At 32.7% G+C, this 21,359-nt stretch overlaps 1 protein-coding gene and 1 pseudogene across 1 annotated transcript; both read left to right on the top strand.

Annotated features, from left to right (window-relative positions):
• The first annotated feature begins 512 nt into the window (after positions 1-512).
• On the top strand, positions 513-2,144 carry LOC128169899 (uncharacterized). Its single transcript, XM_052835931.1, has 4 exons — positions 513-899; positions 1,061-1,125; positions 1,254-1,348; positions 1,848-2,144. Exons 1-4 carry the CDS (start codon positions 846-848, stop codon positions 1,964-1,966), a joined length of 333 nt encoding a protein of 110 aa, XP_052691891.1. The 5' UTR covers positions 513-845; the 3' UTR covers positions 1,967-2,144.
• A 14,236-nt stretch (positions 2,145-16,380) lies between these two features.
• LOC128169898 (uncharacterized) lies at positions 16,381-20,784 on the top strand (annotated as a pseudogene).
• The last annotated feature ends 575 nt before the right edge of the window (positions 20,785-21,359 follow it).

Genomic DNA, 21,359 nt, shown 5'->3' with positions numbered 1-21,359 from the left:
TCTTGTAAACCCACCCCCCCCCCCCAAATATCTACACAGCTTGAAATGATTTAAGTAACTTTATGAATCATTTATATATATAGTGTTAATGAATAAAACTGTTGATAGTGAAATAAATTCAGTTATGGCGAAAGTTAGGGCATGTAAACAAATTATGCGGCAAGGTGCGCGATAGCCATTGATCTATTGCACATCCTCCATATCTGCTCAGCTTGAAAGCGCATGCTGGCCAGACAAGTATTAATTACTGGCGCGAACAAATTACCGCGCCAACTGAAACAAAGAACCAGTGTCCAGCTGGGGATAAGATATCCTAGCTGGGAAGCCATTTTGAACGCCATTCCAAACTTGAGACCGTGAGGAGCAGCATTTATAAATTCTACATCGACCTTTAATACAAGGACATTTTGGATTTCATCCTCTAAAATAGTAAAGTAAGTGTTTCTTTCAATTATATAATGCATGTTGTATAATGTTTTTATTTTTTTCAAGCTAGAAAAAAATGCTTAACCGCATGGCGCGTGTTTTTAAATTCACCACTAACGAACAGAGAATGCATGTAAAAATTGATCGATCTCTAACTTACATTAGTCTAATAATATCAAAGTATTGTTAGCCTTGAAAATGTCTTTAAGTTTCTGGTGTTTTTTGTGGTGTTTTTATTTTTATTTTTCACCACTAACGTTAGTAATGTTATGTACGATAGTTCACACGTATCACGAATGACTCTTTGGACGAGTTAACTAAGAGAATTTCCGATTTACGTACAAGTTAACAGAAGAGTGAAACTATAAATAGAATTGGGATTTTATTGTTGTCGTTGATCTTTGGTCTCCAACATAACGATGCAAGTTTTAATACTCAATAAGTGTACCCAGGCAACTGATCGAAGCCGTTTTGTAATACGAGTTTTTTTGAGTTCCGTTTGTGTGTTACGGTCTTATTACTTCAGTATCTTTTCACACACTTTACATGCAAAAAATATTTGGAATGTAAATTTATATATTGCAGTAACACTACAAACTGAAAGTATGAATGAAAATGAACAATTGCATTTCAGAAATTCTTGCTTCAAAAGATTGGAGGTACAGATGGTACTGACCACATGAAGAAAGTAATGTTTAGGTAAATAAAGAATGATGTTACTGAATAATTAAAGATCATTTATTGAAAAAATCAATGTATGACATTGTATTCAGAGTGATATGAAATACTAAGTATTTGAAGTATGACATATTTCAATTTATTTTCAGAACTATGACAAACTCGTACATGGCTGGTCTAAACATGAAGGGAAAACGGGGAAAGAAAGCTTTTGGTTCCTCCCAACTCTACCTCCTTATAAAAGGTAAAATGTTTTCTGATTTTTACTACTGTCAAATTTCTCATTTGTAGTACATGTAGATTGAAACAATTAAAACATAATTTGATTAGTTGGTGCAGACGCAGAGTACTGTAGATTCCTCATTTTTCATGATTACTTCATTTTGCGATTCAATTATTTAATGCATCAAATTGCTAGAACACATAATTTTTATCATATATATTCATTAAATTTACACCTGCCAAAAATTAATAGGGAGATCATAAAATCCGTGAGATGTGCTTTTGGCAATTTTACATGGATATTAATTCCTTGTGTTTAATTAGGAATCTACAGTATACATCTATTTAAAAATGGTGTGTTATCTTTATGGCAATCTAATTGAAATTAGATCCCGTGATCTGCAAGGAAAAAGCCACTGGAGCAGATCAAAGGATCCAATTTTGGTTGAATTGTCTTTATGTAAAGAAAAAAATATATACAGAGGAACATATATTAAAAAGCACCTTTATGTCTGTTTCAGAAACTGTATTGACATCTCATACACAGTATACAGAATCAAAATTCAATGAAGATTTGGCTAAATTCCTAAAATATGCCCCGGAGCGTGTGGGAGGAGGTGGAAAAAGGAGAAGAGATTGACTTTTTTTCACGTTCACTTGACCAGAACTAATGATTTTACTCTTTTTCATCTTCTTAAACTAATGTTTTTGTGAAAAGCTGGCTACAGATGTGAGCTAGGTTATCCATCAGTGATTTTAAGTGATACTTTCAATTTATTTAACTGTTTCTCTCTTGAATAAATTGATTAATAATATTTGTTCTGGTGTCATGTTGTTCATAAAATAATTTGAGGCAAAATGATTCACTGCAATTAGCGAAAAAAAATCAGTGTTCAAGGTCAAACAGTTGTAGCATTTCAACCAAATATCAACTAAATTTAAACGTTGTAACAACGTCAGAAGACGTTAAATCAACGTTGAAACAACGTCAGATAACAACGTTGAATCAACGTCAAAATTTCAACGTCCATTCAACTTTCATATTCAACCAAAATTCAACGTCATTTCAACGTTGAGGCATGACGTTGTTTCAACGTTGAATCAACGTTAGAATGCCTGCTGGGTAATATATTTTGCAGTTCTTGCTGGGGGTTCATACAAATATTTCGTTTATTTGAAATATTGTCAAAACATTTCGCACCGCCATCGAAATTAGGCACATTTTTACCTATTAGGCTCGATTTACACAAAATCAGGTCAGTTGGTAGGTTCCCCCAGCAAGATTCACATTGGTACTTATTTTCTCTCCCGATTTCACGTAAAAAATACTAAGATTGTTTTTATCTTTCACTTGTGCCAAGCCGTTTTTTATACGCATATACGTATGACCATTCATTAGATTACACGTAGCAGGGGGAGTCTCAAAACCATTAGTTTATGAATAGTTATTTACCTATTACGAAGCTTTAAACTGTTGATTTTTTTATACTCCATATCGGTGATATTGAATTTAGTATCGCTAGTATTTTCAACAGTGTCTATGTAAAGGAATGAAGCGGTTTTATATTATGCACAATGAATATCACTTATTACGTTACGATACATTCCCTAAAAACGATCGAAAGGAATGCAGATAGTGACGTCAAAGTTAACTATGACGCCATATCGTATGAAGTACAGACAAGTGATATTCTACATATCGCTGTGAAATTAATTGGGCAGCCTTAAGGATATGTGAACCTGACATGAAACTAATTGAATAATTGAAAAAAAATGTTTAAACAGACTCTAATCGATTTGTTTTTGTCAAAAACGACATTTTAAGCATATGTTCGTGAGTTCGTTTCCATGGCAACGACCTTCAAACTTACCCATGTTCAAAAAATTAGAACGAGAAAAAAAAACTTACATGCAAATTAAAAATGTCATAAAAGACATATTTACAATTAACTAGAAAAATGTTCTCACCAAAATATTAAAAAGGTAAATAAAATACTCTATTTATCTGAAAATGGATTATAAGAATTCCTTTTATTTAATCCGCTATTTTAGTTTGAATTTCCTCTGACCACTAAAAAAGTGACATTTTTTGACGTGACCAGAGCTAGAAAAATTGCAAAAAATACTATTTCCTATAATAACACTATTATTTTTTTTATGTAATTTTGAAGATATGATAAATAGCAAAAAATTAGTAATCAATAATTGGCATGTTGGTGAATTAGAAAAAAAGATAATAACGTCTGAATTTCCTCTGACCTCTATTGAAATAGATGCTACAAACCCTACATGCTGTTAAAAAAAGACGTATAATTCAGTTTTAAATGGCAATTTCTTTCAACTAGTTATACTGTGAACCCGCATAAGTTCTTGTAGAACAAAATTAATGGAGTTGTGTTGTAAATACTACAACTAATTGAATTAAAAATGCTGAAAATCCGAATTTCCTCTGATCTGACTTTTACAAAAAATCACTCTGCGCGCTTCATGAAAGTCAACACTGCCATAAATGGTTGTATTTCTGAAAACTAATCAAATAAAGAGAAAATGATTCTTTAATTTAACAATTTTTCACTTCCTAAAGAGTTTATTTTAAGGTGGCTCTATACACCACTTTTTGATGACGCAGTACGAAAAAAAGTAAATCTGGAAACATGAATTTCCGGTACTGGCTGATTTAAACTAAGGTGAATTGTATGGGAACCGCTATTTTGAAAAATATGTTAAATGGATAGATTTAATTTGATAATTGGAAAATTCATTACTTACAAGTAATGTGGTATGTGACACCTTCACATTGTGTGGTATTATTTATTGAAATAAACAATAAAATCAAGTATGAATTTTCAAAGAGTTTCTTTAGCATCATCGATATGTTACACTGTAGTGCAGTGGGTTAGTGGGTTCACTACAAACCAGTAGGTCATGAGTTCGAATCCCGTTGAGAACAATAACTTTTTTAATTTTCCAAAAATTTCTAAAACGTATTTTTTGGTTGAATACCGTGAAAATTCTAAACAGGTGAAAATATTTCAATTATAATATACTTAAATGCACATTAATATCGACACCTCACGGGGATGAGAGGGTTGCTTTGAATTTCTCTCAGGTTGGGATACATAAATCCTATTAGCCTAGTCAATGTTCCCCTTTATTTATTTGACTTAGTTTTGCATTAAAGCGAATATATTCACTTATACAGGGCAAAGTCTATAATGAAATATGTATGTATTTATCATTCCAACATTACATTTAGGAATTAAATTTTCTTCAACTCAGAAATGAAAAGTCCCCGAGGTGTTTGGGCCTTGGGACTTAGGAACGATAACCCTTACATGAGGAACTTTCATACCAAATAAAATTTAAAATATTTTTTGTGTTTATTTGCAATGGTTTTCATTCAATTTTTTATGTCACATATATTAAAATACATTTTCTTATAACATCAAGCAACTTTTTCAGATGATTTTTCAACAGAGTAAGAAAATATGAAAAATTATGTTTTGGGGAAATACTAAAAAAGATTGCAATAATAACATTTTTGAATGTTAAGAAGCGATATATTTTTTTTATGTGTCCGAAGGAAATATCCATCATATGACAAAATAATTTCTCTCAATTTGTTGATAGCTGTCTTTTAAAAAAATATTTTACAAAAACACGAAAAAACATTAAAAAATTCTTTAAAAATACCTATATTATCCCTATCGTCATTTTAATATTTGAAAAGTATATGTTTTGTGGTCTTCTATTGAAAATTGGAATAAACTGTGGGTGTATAGAGCCACCTTAATGGTAATTAACAGAGTGTCATAGTTGTGCATATGATATAATCAAGAAACTCTAGTCTCGATCTGTACACAAAAAAAAAAACATGCATGAAAACTTTAATACACACAATCTTTATTAAGCCTTTGTTGAAAGATTTAAAATACAGTCAAACAATTATTATAAATCACAGGTTTCATAAAAATCATATACTTATTCTAATTAATTTGAATTTCCTCTATCCATCTTTAAAAGTTTTGTCTGATTTGCAAGGTATTGCATTAAAATGGGTGTCGGAAATAGGAGAATCTTTCAAATGATTACAGGTATAAAATGAAATTTGATACTTAATCATGATAATTCTTTAAATCATATTATCTGATTGGACTAAACAACACTGCAGATTCTGAAATGATTTATGATTTGTCCTTATGTATATATACATGATTGTATGCAATCCTATAATTCCTTTGAACTTTGAACCCTTCCATGGTCCCCATATTGGTCTTGATGCTATTTATAATGTATGATTTAGACTTTATCAGAATGATTATGCAGGGTAATATATTACAATGGTTCAGCCTCAATTTGAACTAAAATATAGAAAATGTGGAAGGCCACACCAATTCAATTTCTTTTACATCGGATCCTGCATGCTCGTGTTTAAATAAATCTTTACAAATCATATCATTAAGGACCGCCTAAAAATTTCGGCTACAAAAAATAATAATCTTATTATTTTATCGCTAGCCCGCTTGTACCCTTTTCCACTTAATATCCGACAAGCAAGAAATTATATTGGTGTGGCCTAACTAGAATATGTATATTTTTTTTCATGCAAAAATGATAAAAATATAAATAAGGATAAGTTATAACAAAAATACTCTTATTCACAAAAATCATTTCAAAAAATATTTAAAATAAAAATTTTACTCAACCATACATTCATAACTCATTCAAAAACTCTGTAATTTAAGAGGACTGATATTTTCTGTGAGGCTTGTTGTATATAAGTGTCATAATGATGATCATAATGGATGGACAGACAGACACTAATAGACAGAAATGATGATTTGATATACTATGCAATCATCAAATTAAACATAATTATAAACATAATCCATATATTCTAAAAACCAGTTTCTCCACATGAACAGTATATAGACATTACAAACTTCATTTCTGCACTTGGTCAGTATAAACACCTTTTGATATCTATCAATTGTATTTCTTTTAGCATATGCATTATCATAATATATATTCTTTTACAATACTAATTCTTAATTGTACGCATTATATGTCCAAATTATTCATGACTTTTGGAGTTTAAGAAATGGTTTTCAAATCCAAGTAAATGTAATAAATCATAAATGGTAGATTATCACTGGTTTGGTCCAGTTTCATATTTCAGGATATGTTGTGCTGCTTATTAATTGTCTTAATATTATATCATAAATGTTGAAATAAATATTGTCATCCTTAAATTACCAAATAAATGATCCAGGGCATCAGTCGGGAAAGGCTTTATCAGGATGAACAAAACAGAGACAATAATCTGATTATCAGCTCTTCTCTTCTGTCTTCATCACTCATGGTTTCAGTTCTTTACATTAGTCTTATATTTTTTCGCATTGTGTCTTGTTTTAGGAATGACCTCGTTAACACATACCAGTGATGTTCTCATCTCTTGGAGGTTTGAAAAGTCTGTATTAAAAAAAACCCTGATATTACTGGTACTATTACTTATAACATATAAGAAGGACTTATATGAAAGGATGATTTTAAGAAGCTACATGTAGAAAAATAAAATTCATATAGGCATATTATGAGAGTGTATGCAACATAGACAGACAGAACCTTATATAAATGGATTATTCTATATAAAAATTTGATATCAGGTGAAACTTGTCAACATTTTACAGTTTTATTCTAATCTTGAAAATTTAAATTAATGTTACTTAACTTGACAATTTCATATCTTATATATTAACTGTGTGTATTTAGAAATCTTGCGTTTTAATGATTTGAAAATAATGGGAAAAAAATAAGAATTTGTAACAATAATGAACCCAGCACATGAAGTCTGAATATGATGTGAGCAATTCTATCAACCGATAAACCATGATATACTAATTTTTCTTTCAACTGTACTTTGATTTTACAGTTCAATAAAGGTGAATATCATTCAGCTGTTCAAATGTTTTCACAGTACAGAGAATCAACATGATCAGTTATTGATAGTGAATAAAAGATTAATTCTTCATGTTATGAACTATATGTGCTAAAAAAAATCATCAATACAAACATATAACCTTTTCCTTACAAATATACTGTTCAAGCTAATGTGCATGAAAGTGTTACACTAAAAATATTTTGTGAGAAAATGTTGGTAAATAAGCTTGTCATATGCTAGAGTAAACTCAGGGCCCTATATGCGGTTAACCTTACCATTTATCATCAGATGGTTATTTTCATTTAAGAAAATTCGAACTAAAATTGTGATTATTTTAATAACAAACACTGACTGAATTAACAATGAATAATTTTTATGTTTGAACAAATTAGGATTATTGTGTAGCTATTCTGCATATAGGCTAGGCGATATTGTTTTCACGTGGATAATATTATACGAGCATAATAATCTGTAATGTGAACATAATACAATAGCACATGTCATGATTAATATGTTTTACGGTGCGACCGTTGGGGCGAGCGCAGCATGTGATCAAATAATGAATTATGATAAATCAATAAAAATAAAAGTATCAACGTAACGTAAATGAATTTGAATGCAAAATAAAATATAAACATGCTTATTTTTTCTAGTAAATTTTCATTATTCATAATTTATAAGATTGTTTTCTTATTTAAATAGAATTTATCTCAGATACAATGTTGTTGAATAATAAAGATTATAACATAATGTTTATTGCAGTTTATTTCCTCTTTTCTTGCAGCAGACATTTTTCTTAAACTTACATATAAAAGATTGACTTATCATAGAGTACCCCCCCCCCCCTCCCCGTTTAAAGCTATACACGCTATAATTTGCGTCAATTTTGAATAAAGGGGAAAATGTATGTGTTTGATTACTAATAAAAGTTACCGTAATGCTGTTAATTATAATGCTCAATTCGATCACGTAACAAATATATCAAATATTAAACAATAAAAAATATTTATTTTCCTGCCAGGAAAGTAATGCCTCCTCGTGAATATCAATCTATCACGTGATATCGACAGCTAAATTTAGTCTATCATACCACAACTGGTGAAGGGTCAACATCTTCATAATTGTGATAGTTTCACAAAGGAAAGGATATTTTCAGTAAAGCATAAATTTTTCCGATATACGAGTACAAACAAAAGAAAAAAAATACAAGCCTGTGAGTAGATATGAATACTTCCTTTAAAAAAATGACGTAGACCTGTGTTTTTCCCTATGTGCTATTTATAGATCCTATAAGTGTTAATGCAGAAGTAAGGGTATCGTGAATGACAAACGTTTTTTACTCATTATACATGTATGTATTTCAAATTAACAACTGTTAAGCATATTAAAAATCAAGTTGGATATTTAATTAGGCAAACAATAACGACCACCTAGTTCTCCGCGGACATGCGCAATGAGGTCGGTTTCGCTCTTCCTTCATCAATATTTATGAAAAGGTATATTTTCCTGGCAGGAAAATAAACAATTAAAAATCTATATCTTTGTAACGAGATGGAATTAACCATTGTAATTTACAGGTTAAGGATAACTTTTATAAGTAGACAAACACATGCGTTTTCATTGTCATTCAAAATTGACGTAAATTATAGCGTGTATAGCTTTAAAAAAAAATATAATTTACGTATAAAAAAATTGCTGATCATATAAGATATATACTGTACATGCAACTATTGTAAACATACATTATGATGTTCTTATATATTCATTGAGCCTTTGCCAATTATTGTAATTGTGTTTGTGCTAATAAAATATTTGTATTTGTATTTGTATAAGAAAAATGGTTTTGGACCCCCCCCCCCCCCCCCCGGGAGGATGTAATAAATGTGAAAATAAAGATACCATTGAGCAGTTAAAGAGCTAAATGCATACTACGCACTCACCATTCCTCAACCGGATTAGAATTTCCCTGATTTTGTGAATTTCTTTTTCATTTTTGCTTGTAAATATTTTTTAATGATGCTGCTGCGCCCCCTTTTAAAAAACGTTCCTGGAAATTACTGTAAATATATAGTGAATAAAATAAATGTGAGCAAGTTACAACTGTTTCCTATTAAATAAAAAGATGTCCCCATTCGTTAGCTTTGCAAGATTTTGAGAAGATTTTGGTATTTATATTTCAGCAGATTTACAATAACTACTTAGAGTAATCTCCCCGTATTGTGACGTCAAAGTTCACGTCGGTCAAGTGTCGTCTGTCTCTTTGAAAAAACCCTGAAAAAAAACTAAGTGAAATATAATGTTTTGTTTACTTAAAAAGCATGATATTCTTAAAATTACACAATTTATCTGTTTCTCAAAAGTTTTACTTTGATTCTCGCGAGAAGGAATCAAGTCTAGTGAGATCGTCCGACATTGATAAATTGCATTGTGGGTCGAAATTTACTGACTCCGAAAAACTCTGTGGGATCAATGTGCAAGAAATCAATTGTGACGTCACTGGAAGGAACGACAACTCTGTTAGTCTTATGTAATGGAATTGTTTTATTTACAATGCATGATGTACAAAGTCTTTTATCTTGTTCTCGTGAGAGTGTGAAATGGGAAATCATATTTACAGGGAATTACTGGGACGATTAAAACAAGGCATTACTGGTCCGATTTACTGACGCCAAAAAAATCCGTTGAATGAATGTGCAACTGGTCCGAATTTTCTATTCACACACGACTTGCCGGTAGAGCTCGCTTCGCGCCGGCGCTGCGCGCCGGCGAGCTGCGCTCGCTATAAGACACCTACCATGCTTACTGCTTGCAAATGGCAGGTTTAGATCACAGGGAACTGGTGTATGGTCTCGTCCTTTTTTTTCATTCCCTTTTTATGACACCCGACATCAGTTTGTGTTCGCAATATTCGTCATACACTAATAATATCCATCAGCTTTTGTCATTCCGACTTGTTGTTTACATCGAGATTTGGGAAGTTACCGGAAATCGGCGCAAGTATGTCGTAAACTTTAAGTTTGTAAATGATTAAAAAAGTAAAACCTTTTGATGTAAATGTTGATATAAATGATATTTTATGCAAATTCATAAACTTACACATTTGATATCACTGTTTACAATCTTAAATTAAGCAAATATCCCCGAGTACCCAAACTCCGTCACCATAAGCAGAAAACATTCCGCGTTTCTCTGCAATTTATTTTTTGTGGTTTTTATCATTTGCAATCACTAAATATAATTTGAAACAATATAATTTATAAAATTATTAACAAAAATATCTTTATTTTTATTCAAATAAGCCCTCTGAATACGACGTTTATCACGCGTGCCTGTTATATCTTATGAACCTAACTCCGTCACCCACATGCTCTACGACATGGCAGGGAATGAAGACACATTAACAATTTAGTTTAAACTCAATTCGTATCTAGGCCAAGTTATAATAAGTAAAAGTGGTGCTTACAATTTAAATTGTATTTAATTTCATCGAAATGAAATGCTCGCCAGAATAAAAAATGGGTCCATGTAACAACAATCACAATGGCCTTTTCAGAATGTATGGATGCCGTTTGATTTATGTCCTTACATATTTCAAATATTTAATATCATTAATAAATATATTACTTATTATATTATTTATTTATTAATTTTTTTTAGAAATGTAGCATATTCCAAATAGCGATATAGCGGATATATCTATACCCTGTATAAGGCAAAAATTACGGCATGAGCGATTTGACGTTATTATGAAGAGTAGTGCATAAAGGCTATTGCGGACCGGAAAAAATGTATTAATTACCATAATCAACAATCTATTACATGTGAAATGTTTCATCTTTACCTCTCTAAAAATGGCTGACCACCGTAAATGATCGAATGGGCCCGCATGTCAGAAATATCGATGTTTTAGTGCACCCGTGAAAAAGTTTTAGCTGATTTCACACAATTAATGGTGCATAAAATGAACAAGGTTTAATTCTGTTATTTTTTGACACATTCTTAAATTTAACCGTTGCAAATTGTTGACATTTGATTGAAGATTTTTGACATGTAAAAATGACGTCATAATCGTACTTGATTTCAAACGGCGAGGAGTTTCCCGAAAGTGACGGAGTTAGGGGGCTATGCGATAAACCGTCGATGTGGAAATACGACAGCTCATCGCCAGACGACAGTTCGCGTTGCGCAATGAACTTGTTTTTGTCAGGTTCACATATCCTTAACATAGCCGCGGTATTGCCAACTTTTGTATGAAAACTTCAAAATACAAGGCAGATTCTAAATTGTAAAAAAGATGACCCCAAGTCTAATATTAAGATCTTTAGAATTAAGGGATCAAAGTACATGTTTTAAGCGTGTTCTGACCATGTTTTCATTTATAATAGATTGGGCTTGAAATTCGGAATAACGAAAACAAGGCTTTTTGTTTGTACAAACTGCAGTTTTGAAGAATTCAGACGTCAAATTTGTGATTTGTAAATTAAACTTGAAAGTTAACGTTTCTAACAAACAATGATATCAATAATAATATATGAAATACTGGTAGATCGTAGTTCCGAGTTCAGTTCTACAGTAAACAATGTCATGTGTTTTTACACTGCATTTTTTTAAATTCTTTTTTAATTTAATCTTTAACTTGCCATTGATAATCGGAATAATTGTTGCTTATATTACGTGTAAGCGATTTTGATCAAATCAAACAAATAAGTCAACCACGACCTTGGTATATATGATTGATATCGATGTCGTAGTTTTTTTGTTTTTGTTTTTTGCAATGAACTTCATTGCAAAAAAAAAAAAATCTTCAACATTGACACAATTATGAAGGATTAAAGTCGGGGTTAGAATATTCTGCAAACGTTCATATCATGATGATGCTACATTTTGACATGCATAAAATGAATTAAATGTTATGTCCATTTTTTATCAAATTGATTTAATTTTAATTGATTTAGAAATAGGAATATCTTTCCAACAATATGCATATTTTTTAAAAGTAATACATACACAAATATTCAAATAAATATGAATGTTTCCTCTCAGTAACGCGTATAAAACAAAAATTAAAATTGTCTGTCTACTTTGCCTTGTCTTACAAAACACTCGGCATTTTTGTGTGCATACAAAGGGCTTACGCCTACCCATTAGCAGGCGTAGATTTAAACCCAAATTTAGTCCCGACTGAGTTTCTGCCTTTCCGTGAAACGCGACTTAGTCTAGCTGGTTTTGATGTTTAATCCCTTACTCCGGACTTAGTGTACGGTATAACAAAAATATATAAATTCTACAAAGGATTTTGCTTCCTATTAATGTATTATCAAGAAAAAAATTTATTTTAGAGAACACATGAAAAATTTGGTTTCACGAAAGGGAGGATAAGTTGAGTCATAACATGGAATAAAATACATGTATATATGAACATTAACCCATGTATATGGGTAAAATCCACTTATGCATTAATCATAGGCAGTACTGTTAGCGTTAGGATTCAAAGCTTCAGCCCTAATTTTCGTTCAGCAACAAGGGACCTCTTGAGTAAAAGCTCATCAGATTGTCTCTCTCCTATTTAAATTTCGTGGTCAGATTCGTTTTCCGACAAAATGCGTCTGTATTGAAAAACAGGAATTTCACAGTTTTGGAAAGGCTGTACATCAAACAATTTCAATTCTTTCCTTCAATTGATAATTCAAATTTTACACTTGCTTTTAAAATTGCAAATGTGACAGGTTTCAAGCATTCCTGTGTGCGCTGAAGCGACACGATATTTTCGGTCGCCAGGGCGATTGAATTAAAACAGACGGACCGAATAAAAAAAAAGTGGGAAAGTGAAACACGCTAAGGAGAAAATGTTACACAGAAAAAGTCACCCAAAACTAATTTTCGCTAGATTTGATATCTTTTTGCCAATTTAAAAAAAACACCACGCCCGAGCACTGGGTAGCGGGTAGGGAGAACACAGCAATGAGTTCGTTTTGACAATGAAATAAACGACTATGTAGAGAAACTACAGAAGTGATTGATAAGTGACGAAATAATCTAAACAAAATTGTTTAAAAACTCATATGAAAGACATGTAACATGAAACTTTGTATATGATTTGATTTGATTTTTAAACTTCATGCACCTTGTACGCTTGGCAAATCTTTAAACCTTTAAATTCACTTTAAATTTTCTTTGTACATCCTGCTGAAAATCCATCCAATCTCTCTCTCTCTCTCTCTCTCTCTCTCTCTCTCTCTCTCTCTCTCTCTCTGTGCAACTCCAAGAAAACTTCTATTACTTTCTACGTCGTTTGTTAAAACTCTCAGCATTAAATAACAGAATAATCATAGGTAAATAAATAAATCATCTCACGTTTAAATACAATAAATTTAAGTCGATTTTACATGTACCGGTCAAAATCATTGGCGCTGTATTGTTTTTAATCTTTTAAATCTACAATTGGCTTTACATATTGAGATTCAGAAAGACTGGTTACTTTTATTCCGTTTATGGTCAGGTTACTATCGGATTTTATGCACTATCATTCATATAAATCAATGCTTAATCAACTGTACAATTTAGATTTAAGAAAATGTTCATCTTAAACCAATATAATACTTGTGCGGTTGAAAACAATTCACTAGATTGATTAAGAGCAAGCTCACAAACGATACCCCCCCCCCCCCCCCCGCTAAGAAAAAAATCATAGCTCAAATATATTTCTATAATAGAAAATGATGATAATCTAATAATAAATATGATTTTATGTGACCTGGCACAATCAAGCTTTGTGTCAATTTTTACCATATAATAATTTTCATTAATACAAGATATGACACAGACAGGAACTAAGCATGTTATAAACAATGTCCTTAACTTGCCCAAATGACCTTGGGTCAATCGTCATGACACATCATCAGGTCAAAAGCATGTTTTTGGGTGAAGGAAGATAAGGATCGGACACGAATTTTACATTTTTTTTCTGTCAGTGACCTTCACCTTACCAAAATGGCATTAATTCATTGTCATTACACACCCTCAGGTCATGAGCAATCTCTGTGTGAACTAAGAACTTCCAATTTTTCTTCATTAGGAAGATATGGACTGGACACGAATTCGTTTTAATTGAACTTTAAAAAGGACATGCCAGTTAAACTAAAGTATTCGTGTTTTCATCACAAAAATTTGCCCATATTTTTATTGACCGCCTTGACTGTACTGTGCAGCCAGATGATTCTTTATAATTGTTAAGACTTTGGCCCCAGGACAATTCTTTGGCTTTACAAGAAGGTTCAGAGTTTGATGTAGGTTAAATCCCATATATAAACTATTGTTAAGGATCTTTTTGAGAACTGCAATACTCAAAATACGATATGACTATAAAATCATTCTGTTAGAAAAGGGACTAATGATTATAAACATAAGAATATCCAGGGGAAAAATGGATTTTATTTACAGTGCTGCTATCGTGAAAGTTGACAAAACTATCCTATCCTATATCCTGTATCCTACATCCTATCCTGCAAATAAGCTCTATCCTATCCTATCCTATCCCATACCTTTAAAATATAGGAATGCTAGTTAAATGAAACGAAATTTAAGAATTAAATGATTTTATCAATTAATGTAGTACTCAAATTGAATAATTAAATCTTAAAACCGAATATTCTTCGAGCGGGATAACTTACTTACCTGTGCTACGGTAAAATTAATTCGTACGCGGGATGGACACAAAAACGTAAACAAACTGGTAAGCGATTCGATTTTTGATTTTATTATATTTATGCATCAAAAACAGATAAATAACTTCGATGCACTTATTGAGGAACTGTTTAGTCACATATTTTTAACAATTAATTTTCTTATCACATATAACTAAGCGTAATTATCATTATTCGAGCGATTCGTTCGGCGATAAATGTAAACACGATCTAGAAATTAATAATTCCTTTAGGAAGTTTACATCGTTTATAGTTAAACCACTCGGAGTTATTTTTAAATTATAAATTCCACTGGCGTCGGAAGCAAATTGAAAGTGGGGGGGAGGGGGGCTAAACTTATCCTCAGAAATATTGAGGAAAAAGTAATTCCCAAAATCATGGAAATCCTAATCCGGGGGGGGGGGGGGGGGGGGGCTATACTTACCCAATTTTTTTTCTTCCAAAATCATGAAATTCCTATTCCGTGGGGGGGGGGGGGGGGGGGGGGGGGGGGGCTAGTTTGCTTCTGAATCCAACTCCTCAATCTTTCAAGGTAAATTTAGGAACAATAATCTTTCCTGCAAGAAAAAGTGGGGGGGCTGAACCCTCTATCATGCTATGTTTCTAATGGTTAAGTATAACTTTGCAAAAAAAGTGGGGGAGGGGGGGGGACTAAGCCCCCCCCCCCCCCCCCAGCCCCCCTGGTTCCGACGCCTATGAATTCTTAAGCATTTATAGCTAGCTGACATGTATTAATTCGATATGTTCAGGTTTATATCGGACAAAAATATGCGTCCCTGTTATTGGGCATCGAAGAAATCAAATGAAACGTGAAGCAATGTCTGTTTCTTGTATACATGTTTATCTTTTAAAATGCTGAATTGGTCGTTTATAAATTTAAGCTTTTAGTACTTGGCAGACTTTCAATGAAGTAAATACAGAAATCTATTTCTGACGTTGTCAAATGTTGCATCGAATTATCGCAGTAACTCCGTACTTGCGTACGAATTGACAAAGATGTAGCGCCGACATTTTAGCGCGCATCAATGTTATGCACCGCGTTCTTGATATAATAATTATTCTTAAATGGTTTAACGTGTAAAACGTATTGAATTTACATTGGAAATACATTGTTAAGCCAATTTTCGTTTCGCAAAATAACTCTGAAATTTATACTCGAATCTGATTGGCAGGATAGGATAGGATAGGATAGAACTTAACTTTTATATTTCTATCATGTATCGTGCATCGTGCATCCTATCCTATCCTTGTCAACTTTCAGGATAGCAGCACTGTATACAGGATCTACATGTATTATTGTACATTGTCCAGATAGTTTGTATTAATTATGACTCCATTAAGCTGATTTTATTATACCTATTGTTCCTCAGGTGAGCGATGTGGCCCATGGGCCTCTTGTTTAAGATACACTGTATATCGGGCTAACTACTGCTAAAATGTTATGATCAAATATATATATATGTATTGTTCTTGTTGAAAACTGCAACTATACATGTTACATACATGGGTCTGAGTGTCTAACAGTTTTTATTCTTTTGTCAATTCTAATGATGTTAAAAACAAAAATGACTTGAATTTATGTGGTAGACTATCTGTTGCCAATGAAATCGCTCATTAATGATAAATAGCCAATCAGCTAAGACAAAGCCACTCCCACTCAAATCGCAGTGCTTGGGGACAGACAGGGTTCAGAGGTTGCTGTTAGTTAGGTTTCGATGTCAGCATGTAGCAAGATCTGTAATGTAGCAATACTATGTATTGCATTTTTGACATTACTTAAAATGTTTTCATCTGCTGAAAACATTCAGTCTAATAGTAAGTTTTATGTACTAACTATGATCTGTAAGTTGGAAAAAAAAGCAAAATCAATTTTTAGATTACTTATTTTGATTTATTTAGATTTACTTATTTTGTTTTTATCTTATTACAGATCCCAAGTGGTACTGCAAGTGTGGCATATGCAATGGCAAGTGGGTACCAAAGAGAACTTTTCATCGCCACACAGATGAAGTCTTCAGCAACAAAACAGTGCCCTTACTTCCAAAGTATCAGTTTGATGAGGCTGCATACAGGGATGAAAATCTCCTTTCACCTCTTTTCTCGGGAGCGAACACTACTCTGTTGGAAGCTGTTACACAACATTTACATGTGCTTTCTACCAATCACAGGATGTCGAAAAGTGCTTTAATTAACAGATGTACTGAAGACTGAAAAAAGGACTCCCCCACAACCTAATTTGCCAGCCTCATATAAGGAGGCGAAAGATTTGATCAAACATCTCCTTATTCTATTATATAAATATGATGTGTGTGTTAATGACTGTGTTGTGTATAGAGACAATACAGAGTTTGCTGGATTACAGTCTTGTCCTAAGTGCAAGGAGCCACGATACTTCAATGGCAAAGTGAGAAAATCATTTACATATATGCCCCTTGGACCTAGATTAGCAAGATGGTTTGGAACATTCAACCTTTGTAAACTTCTGTATGCAGAAAAAATCAGTGTAAGGGGAACATTGACTGACTTTGTAGATGGATCACTATACAAGTCATGGTTTCAAACTGGTGGTGTATTCGAAGCTACAGAGGAGCCATTATGTGTTCCACTCTCCTTATTTACGGATGGAGTTAATCCAAACAAGCACACTTCCAGCCAAAAATCCATGTGGCCACTAATTCTTACCTGGATCAACCTGCCAAGAACTATCCGCCAAGTTATGGGACCTATGCTTTTGATGGGTATCATTCCTAGTGGTCCAAAGGGATGTGAACCAAAGACATTAGAACCCTAGCTAGAAATCCTTATTGAAGAGCTCCTAGATCTGACAGAGTTTCCACTACAGAATGCTTACATTGGGGCACCAACAACAGTTAAAGTAGCCTTGTTGCAGTTTTTGTGACATTCCCGCCTACTCAAAACTTCTTCATCTCTCTGGACACACAGCTCTTCGATCATGCCCATATTGTAATGAAGTTGGACATTACTGCCATTCTCTAAAGAAGACCATACATGTATCCAACAGACATTTCCTGCCAATTGGTGACAAGATGAGGGAAGGGACTGGCTTTGCATTGCATGACCGAGAAACCAAAAATCCAACGACAATATCGAATGAGCAGGAAAAACAAATGAGACTCAAGTATGACCGATTGCCAAACAAAACGCAAAAACACAAGAAGGAGACTGGACTGAATGGCACATATGCACTCACGAAACTCCCCTACCACAACAGATTACATCAAATGCAGCCGGACGGAATGCATACTATTGCAGATTTCATTTCACACATGATGGACATGCTGATTGGCAAGCATGATGGAGTCAATGTAAGAAGTTGTGAAAAGTCATTCAACCGATTTCCTGAAATTTAGGTTCAGCGAAATTCAGCAGTTACTGAAGCCTTTTTTTTTTAAATTCAGGTTTGTTATTCATGATCATTGATTCAACTGTGTAATGTAGGATACTAGTATTTCAAATGTCTGACTACATTAATATGAAATACCGTTTGTTTCAAGATTTTCAAATTGTACAATATATAAGTAACCATAAAATACATTTAATATCTTGTTGAGATAAAAAAAAAATAGCACCATTGATTTCAAATTCTTGACTTGTATATAATATAGGTATTTATAGTTAAAAGTATACATATAGTGCTATGCTGTAACACATAAAAATTGTGTAAGAAAACATTTAATAACTCTTACATGGATAAAAACTTAAAAGAGTGTATGTCAACTTCAAGGTGTTACGTAAGTGTACCTCTATGAAATTTTGTAGTTTGTGTAATGATGTAGGTATTTTGTATTGTAGTTTGTAACAAGTGGTGCTCTTGCTTGGTGTATCAACGGATTTTTACTCAAGCAACAAGAGGAAACCCTGCTATTGGTCTTGAATATTATCAAGAGAATGGTTTCACCGCAGTTGAAAGAAGAAGATATTCCCGAGTTGCAGGAAGATGCACACTCAGCTTTGAGTCTATTTGAACGAGATTTCCCCCTTTCCATGCAGGTAATATTTTAAAGGTTTACTAAAGATTATTTTCCTGTGAATATTCAATAATTACGTTGTTTTTTCAGTACTTGTTTTAATTTTTTTTAACTAGGAAAAAAAAAATAATATACATCTGATCTGAATGTTAAAATCTCTTGTTTTGAACAGAATCTGGTCACTCATTTGCTGCATCATGTCGTGGATGGCTTCCCCACCTTTGGTCCTCTGTATGGGAGATGGCTCTTTCCTTATGAAAGGGCCAATGGATGGATTAGTAGACAGTGTTTAAAGAAAGGAGCTGAAGAAGCAACTGTGATGGAGACATATGTTGTGAGTACTTGTGTTATGATCAGACTTTTGATCCTCCAAGTTTTATGAAGGCAAGATGAGTGTTCGTTATTGAGAGAGCAGTTTGATTGCAGTATTAAGGAGGCTGGATAGTCAACAAATTATCTGTCTGATTCTTCATAAAATCTAAACGCAAATTTTTCTACAAAAAATTATAATATTATAGTAGTTAAAAGGAAAAACAATATTTTAGCTTTAAAATTTGAACATTTTTCGCATTCTTTATTTTTTATTTGAACTCTCTGTTTAATTAAAGAGGATTTATTTATTTGAAATAAAACAGGAGTTAATAGAGTTCATTGACAATGTTGAGTTGGATTATTCTAATCATGCAAATTCCAGAGAGTTGCATCCTCTTCAACAAATAAGCTTTTCTATATATTTCAGAGGTAAATTGTATCTCGTAAGCTTTTTATCTACTAATATTCAGAATGATCATGGTGATTCCATTATACATTACTTGCTGCGAAAATGTGATTTCTTTCATTGACACATTACAATATGCATTTTAGGTGTATGACTGGTGTATGTACATGCTGATGAGTCAGAAATACAAGCCTCCGCATGGTGCCGATGAAGTGATGAACAGAGTCCAACATTCCCCTGAAGTCACCACTTTTCAGATCAGCCAATCCCAGGACAAGGATGTCATCCTGACAGAGGCTATGTCTGCACATATGCGAAAGTTCTACGAGACTTCAATGAAAATCAACATCTTCTTCTTCAATGAATATGCCAGCGAGAAATACTCATACAGCTCAGAAGATCGAAAGATTTGTTCAAAACATCACAACTCAAGAAAAAACTCCTCTATTGTGAAAGTGTTAAGTGGCCACCTCCAGTTCGGGGAAGTGAGGATATTTCTCGAGCATAATGTGAATTGTACATTGCAGACATGGGCTATTGTAGATGTTTTCCCATTGGAGGAAAGGAAAGATGGACTGTGCAAATTTCAAAATACCGTTCTCTTCTAGAGACTTGTTCACATTAACTTGATTCGTGATCCACTAGTGTATGTACAAAAAGACAACTTCGTATCTGTGTTAAATGATGCCGATATCAAAAATCTGTAAATGAAGCCTTAATGTATAATTTTACATGCAGCAATGTAGTATGTAGGTAGGTAGGTACATGTATGTATTCAGACAAATGATGTTTATAAAATATAAAGTTTACTTAATGTCACAAGTGTCTAGATGGAAAATATTCATGTTTATATAACATCACTTAGGAAATGCAATTTTGAAAAACAATTAAAGTGAAGTGTGAAACTACATAAGACAACAGAAAATATAATATTTTACTCATATTGATATTCATAAGTAAAGGGTTTGAAAGGTAAACCAACTGTGACTTTACAGTTATTGAATGAACATTTACGTAATGAAAATGAAAAATGCAATTCAATTTAGGTGATGGTGCGTACGCCGTATCTTGTTGTTGAGATGCCCTCTACATGGGTAGGACTCGGCCATCTCTAATTAGGGCTTTTCGACTTTTGGTCGAAAAGACCTATTGTTTTCGTTCTGTTTTATTAGGGCTTTTCGACTTTCGGTCGAAAAGACCTATTGTTATTCTTCTGTTTATTAGGGCTTTTCGACTTTCGGTCGAAAAGACCTATTGTTTTTGTCTTTTTTTAGGGCTTTTCGACTTTCGGTCGAAAAGACCTATTGTTTTTGTCTTTTTTTATTATTATTATTTTAAGACAAATTTCTGTCAGCGAATTTTTGAAAACTGGAAGGGATATTGATACAAGTATACATTGGTCTTACAGCAAATGTATTAGTCTATGAAATGTAAGGTTTTGAAGTTTTGGTTCCGGTACTTCCGGTTTTTACAAGGAAAATTGCAAAAATTGTTTGAAACTCAATTCTTTGTTTATTTTTTAATGTAGAGCATTCAAATTTTAAATTTACCTTTATCATTAATAGTTAAACAAAATTGTAAGCGTAGACAACTTTCTATCTCTTACTGTTTTTGAGATATTAAGTCCTAAACTTTAGAAAAGGGGGGATGAAAAAACAAAAAAATTCAAATGACCTTAAAAA

This window comes from Crassostrea angulata, unplaced genomic scaffold (genome assembly GCF_025612915.1).
Source record: "Crassostrea angulata isolate pt1a10 unplaced genomic scaffold, ASM2561291v2 HiC_scaffold_253, whole genome shotgun sequence".
Lineage (NCBI taxonomy): Eukaryota > Metazoa > Mollusca > Bivalvia > Ostreida > Ostreidae > Magallana > Magallana angulata.
Note: the sequence above shows the minus strand (reverse complement) of the source record. Positions and strands in the feature narration are given on the sequence as shown.

Coding starts and splice junctions, on each gene's coding strand:
- LOC128169899 (XM_052835931.1), top strand. CDS start 846: ATGCAAGTTTTAATACTCAATAAGTGTACCCAGGCAACTGATCGAAGC. Junction 900..1,060: donor CAACTGATCGAAGCCGTTTT/GTAATACGAGTT, acceptor ATTGCATTTCAG/AAATTCTTGCTTCAAAAGAT. Junction 1,349..1,847: donor ACTCTACCTCCTTATAAAAG/GTAAAATGTTTT, acceptor TGTCTGTTTCAG/AAACTGTATTGACATCTCAT.